The 18,355-nt window shown below is 35.9% G+C and overlaps 2 protein-coding genes across 5 annotated transcripts in view; one reads left to right on the top strand and one right to left on the bottom strand.

Annotated features, from left to right (window-relative positions):
* Window positions 1-18,355, top strand: part of LOC108736377 (calpain-9) — a 120,982-nt gene that overhangs the window by 65,196 nt on the left and 37,431 nt on the right. For all 3 annotated transcript variants that reach the window (XM_018468782.1, XM_018468791.1, XM_018468798.1), the window contains 3 exons: window positions 600-675; window positions 13,389-13,560; window positions 17,878-18,074. In XM_018468782.1, coding sequence (XP_018324284.1) covers window positions 600-675; window positions 13,389-13,560; window positions 17,878-18,074 — 445 coding nt within the window. The remainder of the gene's footprint in view (window positions 1-599; window positions 676-13,388; window positions 13,561-17,877; window positions 18,075-18,355) is intronic.
* Window positions 776-4,415, bottom strand: LOC108736396. Of its 2 annotated transcripts, XM_025981268.1 has the most exons (4): window positions 3,994-4,415; window positions 3,345-3,544; window positions 2,448-3,061; window positions 776-2,394 (listed from the first exon to the last, which is right to left on the bottom strand). In XM_025981268.1, the coding sequence occupies exons 1-4, from the start codon at window positions 4,347-4,349 to the stop codon at window positions 958-960; spliced, it is 2,607 nt and encodes an 868-aa protein (XP_025837053.1). In that variant the 5' UTR covers window positions 4,350-4,415; the 3' UTR covers window positions 776-957. The 2 variants fall into 2 exon arrangements, with proteins under 2 accessions (XP_025837053.1, XP_025837054.1); XM_025981269.1 differs by lacking the exons at window positions 776-2,394; window positions 2,448-3,061 and having other exon boundaries at window positions 3,187-3,544.

The raw sequence follows: 18,355 nt of genomic DNA, 5'->3' as shown, positions 1-18,355 counted from the left end.
TGGCAATCACACATACACATGACCACTATTACATATACTCCACGCGAGATAAAATGCAAACGATTTAATCTAACGCGAACCGTTTCTGTAACTGTATTGTTGTTGAAAGAAAGAAAAACACCTGAATGGCGCGATAACCAAATGAAGAGCTATGAAAATACGGGAAAATATATGCGTGAAGCTTTATATTCAAAGCCTCTTCCATTCATCTTTATATTATTATTATTATTATTTGAGGAACGTATCTGTTTATTTTCCAATTGGTTTCGTATAATGACAACGTAAATGATTTGGCTAAATAGACATTTTTTTGTTCAGAGGTATTTCTCTAAGTTACCTTCCATAAAAACTTACGATAGATACTATTAAACCACAGATATGAAAAATTAATGTTTTTAGAAGCTTGATTAATAATTTTGGGTAGGTTAATAGTTAGTAAAGTGTCTGCATGCTATTGCTACAACGTACTGCAGTGTTTATTTGGATTGAAGTAGTTCTAGAATCCTCTCAATCGTCTCTAGACTCTTGTGTATTGTGCAGACAAAGTTGATTGGTGTTTTTCACGTCCAATTCTACAAATTTTTTTATATTTGTTGCAGATGTCACAGCGAATAATCGACCTTGGATGAATGGACATTCACATAAACCAGACGACAGAACATCCACGCTCTCCAGGTAAATAGCGTGATGCATTTGAACTACTTTGCACATTTTTTAATTTTGTAAGGCCTTTGTAATTACTGGATACTTTGCTTAGAGTAACTTAAACAAAATGCAAGCTACTACGAAGTATATTGTTATTAACAACAGTTACATTTATATTATTGTTAATTACGAATTAAGTACACTTATTTAAAGAAATATTTTTCGTTTTTTTTTATATATACGCTATATTTTTAGTGAATCGCTTTTTGCTTCACCTTCTCGTTTTGTACAAATAGTTTCCTAATATCCACATCATTCATTTGCCTGCCAATGCTTTGGTGCTTTGTAGTCTGAAGTCAACGAATCACATTTAAAACTCGGTTCGGCTTTGCTATTTGTCTCAGATGTACAATTTGACATAGGGGTGGGTAGATTTTCCTTTTCCATTGCTGATTCTTCCAGATTAGAATGTTTGTCTTCTCTGAATGATTTTAACGATTTTTGAGATTCCATATTGTAGTTTTCAGTAATGAGCAGGGAAGCTTTTGATGCACTGTACGAATTCGAAGAAGATTTCTTACCGTCTAACCTATCTCGTTGCACGGAAGCGATAGGGGTTGTCTTCACTCCTTTTGCTTGCATTTGTTTCGATAAATTACGATGTTTCATCCCTTTCACTTCTTCTATTTCTGAAGCTACCTTATTTGATGGATTGCTCAGTAGCTCTTTCGAATTTTTTGCATACTGCGAAGAGTACGTTACTTTACTGAGTAGTTTTGAGTACGTGTTAACCTTTCTCATGTCAACAGCCGTTGGACTTCTCTTTTGTAACGTCAAAGGCGATCTCGATGTATTTGCAGGACTCTTTTTTTCATTTATTCCGGAAGAGGACGAAAAATTTGTATTAGACGGATCTCTTTTAGATTCACTTAATCCAACTTTTAATAACGAACAACTTACAGCTTCTGTCTTCGTTTGTTGTTTGCCAAAAACAATACTCACTGGTATTTGCGTTGGTAAGATGGATACTAAACACATTTGATCTCTAGTAAGTCTACTAAACGCGGTTCTCGTTTTTATATTGTTTTTTGGACTGAAAAAGGAATCCCTGTTTGTTGAGCTGTGATCAAATGAAGATTTTGAGCTTGCCCTTTTGATACACTCAAGATGATTTCGTACTTTCTTCTCTACTAGCGATTCGCTCTCTATCGAACTTATTTTGCTGTTCATGGTACAGAGCTGCTGTTTTGAATTGCATTCATTTATGCTTAACAAATCAAGCGAGTGGAAAGGAGTTTCACTCTCGTTCTTCCGACATTCACCATCCGTAATTTCCGAATCGTTCATATGTATTACCTCTAAGCGTCTCTTTTGCAGTAGGGATGTAAAATCTGTGTCTTTGAGTTTGTAAACCTTCTCTGTCGATCCTTCAATTTCATTAGTCTTTCCATTATCTTTTGATGATTCTTCGGTATCTGTCCTACTCCTGACGTAGATGAATTTACTTTTACTTGAAGGGCTTTCAACTCCTTCCAGATTGTTATGGACCGAGTTGCAATGTTTTCCCTTTTGCTTTGTTTCCGAAATTTGAGTTTCTGTCTCTCCCTCTGAATTCGAAAGTGTTTCGTTGTTGTTCATCGGTCGGTTTTCAAAAGAAGATTCGCAGAACTGCTTTCTTATGCGACGCGATCTTTCGGTTTTGTTCGTTGTTTCAGAAAGCAGCCGTGAGAAAAGGGAGTCATTTACCTTCTGTAAATAGAAGAAAAGGAACTTTTGTGTCAATCTATTTATTAGATACATACCAGCGATTTGGCCAATTTTCTATATCCATCAGTACTTAGAAATGAGTTTTTATTTTGGACCCTGTTCTTTTGATCGTCTTCCATGAATTGGAAAATTATCAACGTCTTTAACTTGTCAGCGATTTTTTCGGTTAGTCTCTGTTCGACATTGTAACTTTTAGTTGGCCCTGCAGTAGATAAAGGAATTGCATGGCACCCACTGGAATAATTCACTGCACGATCTTTGGTTTCTTTTTTAACTCGTAATTGTTTAATCGCCCATAATACCATGTTCGATAAGAGGGTAGGTGGGGGATTTTTTGAGGGAAAGGGAAAGTTTACTACTTTTATATATTTTTTATCACCGCTTCTTATGCAGATATAATCCTTTCCTCCTCGGAAATTCGAAGTTGCTTTTGACCAACGGTCAGTGTCGTGGCTGACATTCTTTTGATAATCTAAGCTAGATGCATGTCCGAAATTTCTTCTTCTTCCGTAGGATGTCTCACGAGGTAGTATAATTCCTATTGAACTCAAAGTAGTTATCAATAATTGTGACACGGCTCCGGCTAACTTTTTGAATTGCAGGATTGTTGACAGACATTTTAATGACTTCATGACTGTCGCGATTCTTCCTATAAAAACACAAGTCTTTTAGAAATTGCAATAGGAATTATACTAAATTTGAGGCAGCGCTATTGGTGGACCGTCATCTCAAAATTTTCCGTTTTTGGATGAATGTTTAAAAGAAAACAATTTCATGAATCGATTACATATATTATAACATACAACTTACAAATAATACACGGGCACATTTATTTTGGGACAGTTCCATTATTCACAAGACAATTGTACAAACGCAAAATTTAATATTTCTAACGTCATTTTTCTGATTCGATTAAAATATGTTACCCTTACCATAAGCTTCGGGAGGAGTGTCGCTTCTTATTTTGCTCATTCCTTTGGAACCACTTAATACGGAGCAGGAATGTCCTCTTCTGTCTGCTGATTCTGGACATATTTCAGCTTGTCGTCGTCTAAATTCATCGATTTGATTTTGGATCTCTTTGCAATCATCTTCTGTCTTAGCAACATCCGTTTTCAGCTTCATGTAATGTCTAAAGATAATTTAATTTTGGTAAATCCCCCGAAAAGGATTCATTGAATTGGGGATCTAGTGATACCTTTTGGGAATGTTTAGGTCAAGACCTTTGGAATCCTACCATTCCCTACCTATCAGAAACTGACATAACCTAGTTTATAGTTCAAGATCCAAGTACAGTATTTGTTCCTATTAAGGAGCAAAGGTCAACATCTATGCGATCTGATGTGGTAACAGTCAAAAAGTTTCCCACAAGGAAAAATCAGAATATTTCAAAAAAGGTATCAACTAAACTCGCAATTCACTAGATTTCTTTCGGATGATTAGCCTCAATAAGGTTAATAAGGTCAAATAATGGTCATGGTTAAGTATGCCACAAAATGTTAGGAACACAGATGAACGATATTGGCCTTTTCCTTTTCCATACTGAATTTCGTTGACCTGTGTAATTGATCTAATGCTCACCTTCTAACTTCTCCAGAGGCATTGTTCAACTTTTGCATTTCCATCTCAGCTTTGTTGAGTTTCCCTTTCCATGCTTCCAATTCGGCTGCTTTGTTCTTGAGTTTGGTCTCTAAAATGTCTATGTGGAATAGAAGTTCGTCTTTGGTCGCCAGTATTTCGCCATTGTCAGCTACGATTGGCAATGTATGGGATTTTTTGCGATGATCGAATTGGTCCTGCAAATTTTGCAAATTACCGGACGCCAGCAGCAGGAATGCTGTTACACCCGCAGCGGTCGCGAACAAAATGGATAGGAAAAAGAGGGCAAACGAAATCTGAGGAGCCAATGAAAACGGTAATGCGGTGTATGCAAACATGACCAGAAAAACGAACGAAAATTTGGACTAAACGGACTGTCAAAATAATGTTACATTTATGTCATATATGTTTACAAAATATATTTTCTTTACGGCAAGCTTTGATTCTCCAAAGGATTTTATCTGCCAGAAATTTTCATTGAGATTGTAGAAGATCAATTTTTGGGTAAACTTCCACAAGACAACATTATGGCTTTCTGTGCTTTCCTAAATATTAAGTCTTGGACACTTACAAAAAGACACGATTTCATAATTTATTGCTACACCCGACTCCTCCTCAATAGAAATTTGGTAAATCCTTTATTGTAATCAATCTTTTGTTTCCCAAAAAGGATTTATCAGATTAAGTACCCCAATAGCACACTGTAATCCTGATCTTCCAAAGATTAAAAACCTTATTAAAGCAATGTTTTGGATAACTTTTGTTTCCGATCGTCTCTTCAAGATGGATCTCTAGCTGATGAATGAATTGTTTTGTGAACATTAAAATGATTCACTGAATACCTTTGGATTCAAGAACCTTATGCGAGGAACTGAAAATCTACTATTGCTTTCTTTATTTTTTTATCACTATTGCTTATTAAAGCAAAGATTTTGGATAGTTTTTGTTTCCGATCGTCTCTTCAAGATGGATCTCTAGCTGATGAATGAATTGTTTTGTGAACATTAAAATGATTAACTGAATACCTTTGGATTCAAGAACTTTATGCGAGGAACTGAAAATCAAATAATTTTTTTCTTCATTTTTTATCACTATTGCTTATTAAAGCAAAGATTTTGGATAGTTTTTGTTTCCGATCGTCTCTTCAAGATGGATCTCTAGCTGATGAATGAATTGTTTTGTGAACATTAAAATGATTCACTGAATACCTTTGGATTCAAGAACTTTATGCGAGGAACTGAAAATCTACTATTGTTTTCTTTATTTCTTATCACCATTGCTTGAATTGATATAATCCTCAAACATCAGAAGTTTCTTTTGACCAATGAGAAGTTTGGTAGATGGTGGTGTAGTTTTAGTAAAATAAATTGTGTTGTCTAGTTCAAAATTTGAAAATGTAATTGTGTGCTCTTAACTATTTTTACCAGTTCCTGTAATAAAAGTAGGCTAAAACGAAGGAACTATTGGATTCGTTCAGTTTTACCCAACTTTACCCTGCTTCAGAGCTACTTTACTGGACACCACGTCTGATCTAGGCCTGCATAGTTTCATAATAGTCTAATTTATTCGCATAAACTGTCCGAATCTGTTCAAAAAAATGATAGCCGAGAGCAGATAAATTATCGCCGTAGCGTCTAACGCTTTTTGCACTACAATTAGTCGACAAGATTTATAAGAAGCGAGTCGCGCGGTGGTCCACACAGTTTGCGCGCTCCGTCGTTAAATAACGCGACGCAGTCCAGAGTGCGCTGACCGCCAAGGCCACCCCGGATTAAACCGCTCGCTCGGGAAAATGAGCGTGAGACGAAAGGAAAAGAAGACCGTAACTAAAAAGGCGAACGTTTATCAAGAAAAATTAACTAGATTGCTATTTTGATCGGAATACATTCACAACCACATAAATAAATAAATAAATATTCCCAGAAGAAGTAATTTATTCAAAATAAATTCATTTGTTAAACTAACTGGAAATGTAGAATGAAAAAGTGGATGATAGTCCAATGAAGAAAATGTCTAAACAACAAAAGGGACTTGTGTCGTTTAAAATTATGCAGAGGAACTATTGTGGTACACAATTTTGATTGCTAAGGAGCCTTTTAATCATTATAAGGTCATAATGTCATCATTCCTAAGACTGGTTGGGCACGCACCTTCACTCTTTCCTACCCTGAGCCAATCTTCGTATTTCCGTAAAACTAGAACATCCCATATTCATAACTACTTGCGAACAGTAATCTAATCTAGGTCTACCTTTACTTTCCTTAACTCCTGTTTCTGCTTCTAACATCTCTCTGACAAGCCCATCATACTTGAGAAGGTATCCTACCAACCTATCTCTCCTATTTCTTATTGACTTCCATAGAGTCCTCTGCTCTCTTACTCTTTCTAATACCTCTTCATTTTTAACCTTCTCTATCCACGGTATCCTCATCATTCGCTTGTAACACCACATTTCGAACGCTTCTAACCTTTTCTTTTCCTCCGCGTCCACCGTCCATGTTTGGCATTCGTACAGCGTCGCGCTCCAAACATACACCTTGAACAATCTTTTTGTAATTTCTAAATTGACTGTTCGCGAGCATAGAAGTGACTTTTTTTTATTGAAGGCGACTCGACCCTGCACTATCCTCTGCTTTATATTCCTACTACTCCTTCCGTTCTTACTTATCTGACTTCCTAAATACCAAACATCAGTCATTTCTTCTAATTTTTCGTCTCCTATCTTTAATACACATGATGCAATCCATCCTACACATACTCCCAAATATCTACTGTATTTAATTTACAATTGCTTTCAAATTTTCTCAAGTTTGACGCGCATGGAATTTGTAAAGTCAGAAAAACATATATACATTTTTGAAGATACTATCATTTGTTTGGACCTCATGGGACCCAATTGCATGGACACATTACTGACCAAGAAATTAATATTCATTAATAAGCCTATTACCGGCTTTCTATTCCTGTAGTGTTGTATTATTTGTGATAAAAAGAATTTGCCATATATATCACCAAATCATCTACCATTTTCTCGAGAATGTCACCGTTTTTCCATCTCTTCCGTGATTCTAATGATAACAAAAAGACAGAAGATGGAACGTTTCAGAATTCGGATACCGTAAGGTATGTCATCTAGCTGTCATCATGATCCGGTATGTTACGCAATGTAACTACCAAACAAGCGAGCGCAAGCAGTGCAATTCGATTTTTTCTTATCCGGCCTTCTCTGATTGTGTGTGACACATAACTTCACGTATCTAGAGTCGGAAAATATTCGCTATTTACATTGCGCTCCGATGTCCAGTTATAATGGCACTTTTAAGTCTACTACACCAACAAATAGCGGTCACTTGAGGGAATGTTACGAATAAATTATCTGCTTTGAAACGTCGTAGTACTTGCGCTATTTGGAGCGAAAATGTAATATTAATTCCTGGACAAAAACATCCTTACTAATATCGAGAGGTACCTCCTCAACTGAACAATTTCTGCGTCTAAATTCAATTTCGACCTTTTGAAAAATTTTTTAGATAATTAAATCCATGTGGAAGTTATCATTTAAGTGGTTTTCACAATGAGGAGTTTAGAGGTTTAGACTATATTAATATTTTTAATTGTGACTGTTCTCAATTTTTAATTTCCAAAAGTTAAGTATATCTCAAAATTTACGGAATCCATATAGTTGACCCTCGGATAAAATAATTCGAAGTGGTCTGTATTCTGTCGAAACTGCCAGACACGGATCGCGATTTCGATCTTTTTGGATCTCATCAGCGCGTCGCAGGCAGCTCCGACAGAACACAAACCAACTTTTACCTGCTGTCTTAACAGTGCGTTTCAGAAAATACTACAAACGGCACAGTGAACGCCATCTGCAGCACGATGCTACATTTTAGGATTACGTATTTTTCCCTCGGATGTATGGAGTCTGAAGGTCTACAATATATCAAACATTAACAATAGGACCAATCTTCGTTTTTGACCGAAAATGTCTTACAGGTCGCTTAGAGGCTACTAGGAAAAACGCAAGGAAAAACAATAACCAAAAAGCCCACAAACAAATACGCATCACACAATAGCCTCCAATCGTAAAATCCTATGAAATATTATACTGAAAATTCAATTTCTGAATTTTTTTTTTACCCACTACACGCTACCTCAAATTAATGAGGGAAAAATTGTTGCCGTTGTCACACCCCCGCCGGGAATCGAACCCGGGACCTTTGGCTTTACGCACCAATGTTCTGACCACTAAACTACGAGAGGTGACAACCACAAAGATGTCTAAATTATATGTATATAAAATCCTTCACAAACTTTCCTGTAAACTACTCATTGTAACTGTAACAGTTGGTAATATTGCAGTATTCGAAACATCTTCATAGATAATGTCGTAAACTACACAATTGGCCAATTTTCTAAATAGTTTAATTCCCCAATTAATCTTCTGCAGTCGAGTTACCTAAAACTAAGTTTATCAGTTCTTGAAATTCGTTATAATTGATGAATTATGAATTTACACTTTGCAATACTTCACAATATGTCGATAAAAAGGTGGTGACTTTATTGGAGTCGTTTGTTCACTCGTGAGAAGTCGTTTGGAAAGTGCAGAAGCCAGCAGTGCAGTGCTGCATGTAGTAGATATATTTTTCTACATTCCAGAGGCTCATGACCGGGCACATTGTCTGTGTTCTACCGCTCATTACTTCGGATTTCATACCTTATCAAGAGACAGCATCTTTCAGTTTTATGGTGAAAAAAACGTCTCTAATTATGATGAATTTACGAGCAAGCTAACCGGTAGTAATGGCGGCTTTTTCCTCTATTCTAAGACGCATCCGATACCGAGTGCATCGCTTATTTTATCCCTCTGACACGCTTAAAAACTTCGTAAACGTCGACTTAATACTCTCCCTTGAAGTGTTATTTAAATTTAATGGGAATTCAAATGTGGGAAAATATTTTACATCGCCTATCGTTACATTTCTTCTCAGAGACTTCATAAACTCAGTTTTTTTTTACGTAGTTCGAAAACTATTTTTGAAACACCAGGTTTGCATGGTTGGTATTTACACAGGAGAAAATTAACAACCATTTTATAGGTACTATAACGTGCTCTTGAACTCGAAGTTGGATTAGTTAGTAAACCTGCAATTATATTACTGAATTGTTTAAAATTTGAACACCGTTTCTTGAAAACAACTATTTATTAATGTTGAATAATAATTTGAAGTATTTTAAGCACCGATAATTAACATTGAAATTTGTGCTAAATACTTTGAAAAGTGGTAAGAAGGTTAAACATGCAAAGGTTTTAGAAAGAATAGAAGACCAGAGGACTCTATGGAAGTCGATAAGTAATAGGCAAGATAGTTTGATAGGAGTCCTTCTCAGGCATGAGGGTCTAATCAGAGATATAAGAGGAGTAAAAGTAGACCTAGATTACTGTTCGTTAATAATAATAAAATGTGGGATGTTTTAGTTTTAGGGAAATGCGAAGGTTAGCTCAGGATAGGAAGGAATGGAGGTGCGTGTCCAACCAGTTTTAGGACTGACGATCTTATGATGATGATGATAATGATGATGATTTGAAATTGTTACAAAACCGATTTTATTTCACTTGCATCCTGAATAATCAGTTTGCTTTTCAGTGGGATTTAAATGTTTTCCAAGCACCACAAGATTTGCTACACGTATTTCATAGAAATGTTCGTTATTATAATTATTTATTGCATTTTTGTTTTGATTTCCATTAAAATTCAGACGTCATGGTTCACAGAAATGTGGATGATATTGCAGTAATGTGCATGACATTACTGACCTAGAGATAGCTCACGATACCGGTGGTCCGGAAGTAAGCTGGACTGTTTGTAATCAGTCAAGTGCAAAAGTTCAAAACCCGGTTACGAAAATAATATTTGAAAATAGGTTCCAAAGAAATAAATTGTTAATGGTAATTAGCCTGTCAGTAGAATTAGTCATGCTCTATTTAGAAAGCGTCGAGTTAGAATGATGCGTATAATAATCACTCATTGGATCTCAGTGGCGATTTTTGGATAATATCGAGATGTATTTCTCACAGAAACTAAATGTAATTTTTGTAATCAATAACTATTTTTTGTTTTTATCTGAATATATCGCATTCTAGTATTTTAAATAGTCCTTGTATTCATTGTCCTTCACAGTTACTTAATAAATTCCCGAAGTGAAGAGTTTGGCGCTATGGAGACACATCTCTGCCAGCGCGAGTACGTTACCATGAAAATGGTGACGTCATAAAAAGACTCGCAGGGCTATTGCTCCTCAGCCATTCTCGAATGAAAGCAGCGATCTGTTGGAATTGATTTCGACATTTCTTTATTGCAACAAATGTCACAGCCTTCAACTAATCCTGTCACAACGGTGTTGACTCAAAGGATTTTAAACATTTCTCCTTTTTCCCTTTTTGTAATTCTGATTTGAATTAATATTACTAATAATAGACTCATAAGTCACTTGACTGAATATTTCCCCGTTTGTAGAAGAAAAGTTGAAAGTAAATATACTTGGAACGTTTACAGATGTAATCAATTTTCAGTTTTACTTCCGCAATCATCCCACTTGTCAGATATTGCATCCATGCCTCGTTGTAAGTAGTAAGAGTATCACATGGGGGCACTTTAATGCTGGTTATGGCGGTTTTCAACTTACTACCAACTAACCGACAAATAAAGAACAATCAGAACCAATTTGCGCAATTTATACGTCAACGGCGTGTCTACGTGAAGTTAAGAAATTCGTAGTTTGAATCAATTTTATTTCCATTCGTTGTTGCCGATTATATCAGTCTCTTCTTCCCTGTCGAGCTCTGTTGTGGTTTTCTAAATAACTGAACTTTATCCAATTGTATATTGACCACTTAAACGTTGCTTGTTAATGGTTATCGTCGAAAAGACTAATTAGAATTTCATTTTGTCGCTGAATAAGGTAAAAATAAAGAAAACATCGCGGTCTACATCATTTGTGTGCCGTTAATGATGATAACAGTTCCATCTCCCAGGCATACTGCACCCTTAATTCATTCCACAAATTAATCGAGAAGATAGTTGTAGCCATTTGCATTGCAAACATCTGGCAACGTTGTAGAACATAGAAAATCGGAAAATAACTGACTAATTCGACTAGAATGCTGGAAGACGTGTGAAGCCCTCGGAAATATACATCTGATTATGAGAAATTGCAACCCTTGACCTCACACATGATGGATCAGAAAATTGCTCTGGACCGCGCCGCGGTAAGATTACAGAACGCGATAATGGAAGTAAAAGGACTAAGAAACAGCCCATTGCCGTACCGCAATGGAAAGAGTAACTGTACCATCCGCTCGTAATTCAATCACTTTGCAACGAAATATATGTATTATTCAGACAAAATCTTAGAAGATCGTATCACACAAGCAATACATTGAGATGCAAAACTTCCAATGCTTTATTTAGGTCAGCGTCATTGCAAAACTGCATCGGTACACAACATACTGGATAATTTGTTAATTTTTAAACAACAACAAGTTCTTGGTCAGCAATTAATAGAAAGTATTAAACATGAATAGTAATTTTGAACTCATTAGTTCTCATCGGCACGCTACAGACATAGATTTAGGTGCATATCACGGATATTATAAGCCGTGGCGTATATTCAGTTCGGCCTGCATAAGGCCCTCGTCAAATATTTGAAACACTTCAGCAGTAAATGCAAAAGTATATAGATGACGACACATCCCCATAACTTGTTAATTTCTGTTTTTATTCATTTTCTAAGATTAGAAATGAAAATGAGATTGAATTTGAAACTTTTTAATGTAGTGGGTTTATTGAACGATAGAGTCACTGCCAAAAAAAAAGAAAAATCCGAAGAAGTGACTGATTTTAGGTACCTAGGAAGAGAGATAAGTCAGAACGGAAGGAGTAGTAGGGCTATAAAGCAGAGGATGGCGTAGGTCGCCTTCAATTGATTGAAGATTGCGCTGCGGAAAAGGAAAGGTTAGAAGCGTTCGAAATGTATGGTGTTACAGACGAGTGATGAGGATACCGAGTAGAGAAGGTTAGAAATGAAGAAGTATTAGAAAGAATAGGAGAACAGAGGACTCTATGGAAGTCGATAAGAAATAGGCAAAATAGGTTGGTAGGACACCTTCTCAGGCATGAAGGTCTAGTCAGAGACATAATAGAAGCAGAAACAAGAGTTAGGAGGGGTAGAGGAAGACCTAGATTAGATTACTATTCGCAAATAGTTAAGGATGTAGGATGTTCTAGTTTTAGGGAAATGCGAAGGTTAGCTCAGGATAGGAAAGAGTGGAGGTGCGTGTCCAACAAGTCTTAATACTGACGACCTTACGATGATGATGAGTGTCACTGCCCCTTGACTTTTTCCAATGCGTAATTCTATTTTTCTTCGTACAATATGTTATACCCATTATGGACCGTCAATCCATTAGAACTTCCCGTTATTTTGTACATTAAAATACTAATGTCATACACGAACCATTAACTTATTTATTCAGTGTTATCAACTCATGTGGAAAATATTGTTAATTTTTAATTATCTAACCAACTGACGTAGTAAATGATATGTGCGCGTCAGTAACTGTATCGAAATTCGTTCCTTAGCAAGTTTACGATACTGTACCGTAATACATAGAATGCTTTATGACGATGAAAATAATTCGTCTAAAACGTTTTGCAATAATAATAATAATAATAATCGAGTAACAAGTGCATCGTACAGTTGAAGTTCCGCATTTCGAACGGACTTTTTTTCATGCGAGACAGGCCGACGTTTCATGCGTTACAGAGAGAGGGATATTGTCAGACGGGACAGTTATGTAACAAATATTGTCTGATATGCTTGTTCGACATTCTTCATGCCCGTCTCTGTCTCCATGGTGCATGACAATGTCAAAGTAATTTTTTACAAGTCCGCGGCGGATACGGTTAAGTGACAACCGGACTTTGCGTGTAAACATTTCAAAACCGACTGTCAATGGTACCATGTAACATTAGAATGATTTATGAACATAAAAAGAATCCCAACGGTCCGTTCTCTTCTGAAGAAATCGCATAAGGATCGGCCGTAGGGTCTCAAGGATCGACTTAGGCTTTCCTCTTATTCAAAATATGAATCAGCTTATTGTTAGTAAAATAAGGAATTAGTGGGTCCATCTGGTTAATTCCAAAAACCATTTTAATTGCCAAAGTACCGAACATAAAATAAGAAACATTACAGCTCTGTAGATCTAATAGTGATTAATAGAAGCAATAAAATCCCAATATTTACTATGAGGGAGTTTCAAAAGTTAAATTTAAACTATGATTATTAATTGTTTTACTTCTTCTTTCCAGATATTGCACTACAGAGCGTAATCAAAGAAATAGAAGTAATTACCAAGCAGTGAGGAGAAGCTGCAGGGAACGCGGGACTCTTTATGAAGATCCTGATTTTCCTACGGGAGTGAAGGCACTCTACCATCATAAAAAACCCTCCCTGCAACCAATTATCTGGATGAGGCCACATGTAAGTGTTCAAAACAACTAAACAGTTACAGCAAACCTGGCTGAGGACTCTCAGGAATCCTGAAGTTGCTTTAGGATTCTATAAATTCCAAGCAATTTAATAATACTTAGGTACCCTAAAAGTCAGTTATTGTAAAGGAGGGTATCTTTTGGGATCGTCAAAATGTCAAAAAAAGGAATTGAATTTTTGGAGGAATTATATCTTGTTGGAGTCTTCATAAGTTTTTTTTACATAGTTCGAAAACTATTTTTGAAACACCAGTTTTGCATGGTTGGTGTTTACACAGTAGAAAATTAACAACCATTTTATAGGTACTATAACGTGCTCTTGAATTCGAAGTTGGATTAGTTACTAAACTTTAAATTATATTACTCAATTGTTTAAAATTTGAACATCGTTTTTTGAAAGCTGAACTATTTATTAATGTAGAATAATAATTTAAAGTATTTTAAGCACTAATAGTTAACACAGAAATTTGTGCTAGATACTTAGAAATGTGGTGTTACCGGCGAATGATGAGAATACCGTGGATAGAGAAGGTTATAAATGAAGAGGCATTAGAACGAATAGGAAAAGAGTGAACTCTATGGAAGTCAATAAGAAATAGGCGAGATAGGTTGATAAGACACCTTCTCAGGCATGAAGGTCTAGTCAGAGGTATATGAGAAGTAGAGGTAGAGCTAGATTAGATTACTATACGTAAATAGTTCAAGATATTCTAGTTTTAGGGAAATGCGAAGATTAGCTCAAGACGATGATCAGTCTGTCGACTGTAGGTATAAGTGAACATCTTGCTTATTTTTCAATGGATTGCTTAAGGATCTACATAGTAATGAAAACTAATTTCCTCCTGTAGCAACTTTTTAACCGCGTTTCGAAAGTGCTTTGTCCATTGGCAAATGTTGGCTGCTTCGGTAATGCAGGAGAGATATGCAATTGCATTCTCTCAACTTAATTGTGCAATGTTTTATGTCCGGATCGTGGATTGTTCATTCGTGGTAGTAGAATAATCGCGATAGAATTCGCCGATTGGGTTAATAATAATAATAGGACGGGGAAAACATTGTTTCCAAATAATCGTAAAGACTTCGGAGTGGTAAATGAGGAGAACGATTCCATGCAGAGGAAAGGTGGGGAGGCGGTCGTACCCACGCACAAATAAACTAAAGATTAGATAATTTACCAGTAGAGAAGAAGGAGCCTGTTAGGCGATATAAGTTAGCAATTAAATCTAAAAGTCGGCTTTCTGTTAACTTCCGAAGGCGTCGTAACTCCACGTGTGACAGCTTTAAAGCTCCCGCTTCGTATAAATTGCGCAATTTTTATCGGTTATCAATAGATAAAATCAGTTGAAACGCCATCCCATCCGCTTCTTTTAACACCTGGATATTTATTGATTGCTTAACACGCAGTTTACAAGGATTTAATGATTTTATCGTTGATCTTCGGGTTTTGTTCTTCTTCTACTTAGTCACTCGCTTCCGTTCCCTTTGTTCGGCTAGAACAAAAAGCTTCTCCACATCGAACTTTTTTTGGTTATTATACCAAGTATAAAGGAACTTTTTCCAATATTCTGTAGACTTCCTGAGTTTCATAATCTCATAAAATATATTCGCTAAATGATCCTGAAGACTGAGAATTAGAATTATAAGTGATACTGACACTTTTCCGACCTTTGAAACAATTTCATTGAGTGCTTCTTTTCCTTCTACTTTTCACAGTTCTTCTTCACTCTTACTAATGATGATGGACTCTTGAAACTAGGATCCTACTTGAACTTCACGTCATTTTAACAGATTCTAAGAAATCTTTCTCAATTTTCTGTAAAAATTATTGACTCTTATATTCTCTTTTTTTACACAATGAAAGAATTGTCAGGATTTTTTATTAATTGGAAACACCGACGAAGACTATGATCCTTAAACTACAATCCTGGTTGAAATCTTCCCGATCTTCCTGGCCCTCAGGACCTAAAGGTAATTTAATTGATTCATTTGCAACCCCACTCCGTTCCTTAACGAGCTTTTTTATATAACGAAGACACTAGTGTATCTGAAAACACCTTTTGATGCATTTTCAATTACCGATCTGCCAAGATCTCAAAGTAGTCGTTCTAGAGGTTCCTTTATTGTTCGATAATAATTTTGCAATCGATTAATAGAAACATTTCTCCTGTCCGATCCGTAATGAAAATCAGATCGTCTCATCCACCGCCTGCAAAAGCACAGCAGCTAGCGAATCACTTTCGTTATTGCCGATTAATATCAAATTGCTGCTGCTTCACATCAGATCAACGGAGGAGCCGGGCCGTTCGTTCAATAATAACAAATAAGAAAATATAAGCAACGGACAGCAAGAAAATTGAAAACAGAACTTAACATCGATCAAGTCCGGTTCAATTGCGCTTTAAATTGGCAACCGTGTCAAAGGGGTCATTGCACGTCTGTCTGTTAACTGCCTGTCCAACTGTGGCGGTCCAGTTTTCTCTACGAGCAAACAATGATTGCCCAGAACCATTGTTCGACAAGTGTTTGCACTTTGAACACGAACAATTATACCAAGACCCGATTGTTTTATACGTACATACGTCCCAAGTATGTGGACGAAGTTATAATCTCAAAAAAAAGAAAAAGAAGAAAAGGAAACGGACATGATGGATACAAGAAAGCTGTAGAAACACGAAACGATTGTGGAAGCGTGAGAGCCGAAACTATTAAGGAGAATAACACGGTTATTGTTGTCATAAAAAGACGGGAAGTAAGTATGGAATCAATAAAAACATTTAGAGATTTGAGTCATTTATTTTTATAAATAAATAAGCAATGGTGACTCTCCTAACAATAGGAATAAAATGAGTTAGAAATTAGATGGATGCAGCTATTGCTGTATGGTAATTTATTATATCAATATACTGAGCAGGGGTTACTTATTATGGGTTTAAACCAATGCTTAGGATTCTGGAAGATATGGGCTTACTCACCACCTATCCAATTTCAAATCGAAATGTACTTCAGACAGAATGTTGATCAAAAACTTATTAAATCTTCTCTTAGTGTTTGAAGATTCATTCAAGCTGAGATCAATACGATTAAGTATCAATAATGTCAATAATCTTCGATCTTCTGTTGGTGTTCGAAGAGTCATTCAAACTGGGATCAATACTATTAAGTATTAATAATGTCAATAATCTTCAATCTTCTCTTGGTGTTCGAAGAGTCATTCAAACTGAGATCAATAGGATTAAGTATTAATAATGTCAATAATCTTCAACCTTCTCTTGGTATTCGAAGAGTCATTCAAACTGAGATCAATACGATTGAGTATTAATAATGTCAATAATGTTCAACCTTCTCTTGGTATTCAAACTGAGATCAATAGGATTAAGTATTAATAATGTCAATAATCTTCAACGAAGAGTCATTCAAACTGAGATCAATACGATTGAGTATTAATAATGTCAATAATGTTCAACCTTCTCTTGGTATTCGAAGAGTCATTCAAACTGGAATCAATACGATTAAGTATTAATAATGTCAATAATCTTCAATCTTCTCTTGGTATTCGAAGTCATTCAAACTGGGATCAATACGATTGAGTATTAATAATGTCAATAATCTTCAACCTTCTCTTGGTATTCGAAGAGTGATTCAAATTGGGATCAATACGATTAAGTATTAATAATGTCAATAATCTTCAATCTTCTCTTGGTATTTGAAGAGACATACAAACTGGAATCAATACGATTAAGTATTAAGAGTGTCAATAATCTTTAACCTTCTCTTGGTATTCAAAGAGTGATTCAAACTGGGATCCATACGATTGAGTATTAATAATGTCAATAATCTTCAATCTTCTCTTGGTATTCGAAGAGTCATTCAAACTGCAATCAATACGATTAAGTATTAAGAGTGTCAACAATCTTCAACCTTCTCTTGGTATTCGAAGAGTGATTCAAATAGGGATCAATACGATTGAGTATTAATAATGTCAATAATCTTCAATCTTCTCTTGGTGTTCGAAGAGTCATTCAAACTGGGATCAATAAAAATGATCTCACAAATAAGAGTAAATGAAGAAAAAAACCAAATGAACCATTTAAGGAGGAACACAGAAACTAGAGAAGCCTTACCTCCTCTTCTGAAACAATATCATAAACTCAAAACTCAATTTTTGGAATTTAATGTCATTATTTGTAAGTTCCGGTTTTCAAAATGATATAACGGTCATAGTTTTCGAATTTTTGTTTGTTAAAAGTCTACACCGTCTGTCTAATTTATTTAAAACCGTTGATGGATCATTGTTCTGTTTTGTTTTCAGGAAATGTGCACGAGACCTCGTTTCATGAGTGAGAACAATGGGGACTTATGTCGGTTATCGTTGGAATCTGGAGAACTGGGTGACCAGTGGCTCATGGCAGCAGTTGCATCTCTTGCTCTGACGCCAAGGTTTCTCGAACGAGTCGTACCTCCCGACCAAGGTTTCGATACTTTGCATTCTTACTGCGGGGTGTTTAGGTAAGACACTTCCATTTTCATAAAACCCTATTAATAAATAAAAACATGGGAGGGATGCCTAGAAGAATTTTCAGTCCCTCATAATAAATAATGGGAATATCATTTAAAGATACGTAACACCATCATCCCCTATAGCCTCCATTTCGTCCATTTTCAGAGCATAACTCTTTTAACCATTTTGCAATAATGTCATTAAGATATTGAGTGGCTTTGGTTCTTCAGTATGAAATTTATGGATTTTACGATTAAATGCCTTTTTTTATAAGATAAGCAAGTAAGTG

This window comes from Agrilus planipennis, unplaced genomic scaffold (genome assembly GCF_000699045.2).
Source record: "Agrilus planipennis isolate EAB-ADULT unplaced genomic scaffold, Apla_2.0 scaffold5, whole genome shotgun sequence".
Taxonomy (NCBI): Eukaryota; Metazoa; Arthropoda; class Insecta; order Coleoptera; family Buprestidae; genus Agrilus; species Agrilus planipennis.
This window is presented reverse-complemented; position numbering and strand designations above follow the sequence as displayed.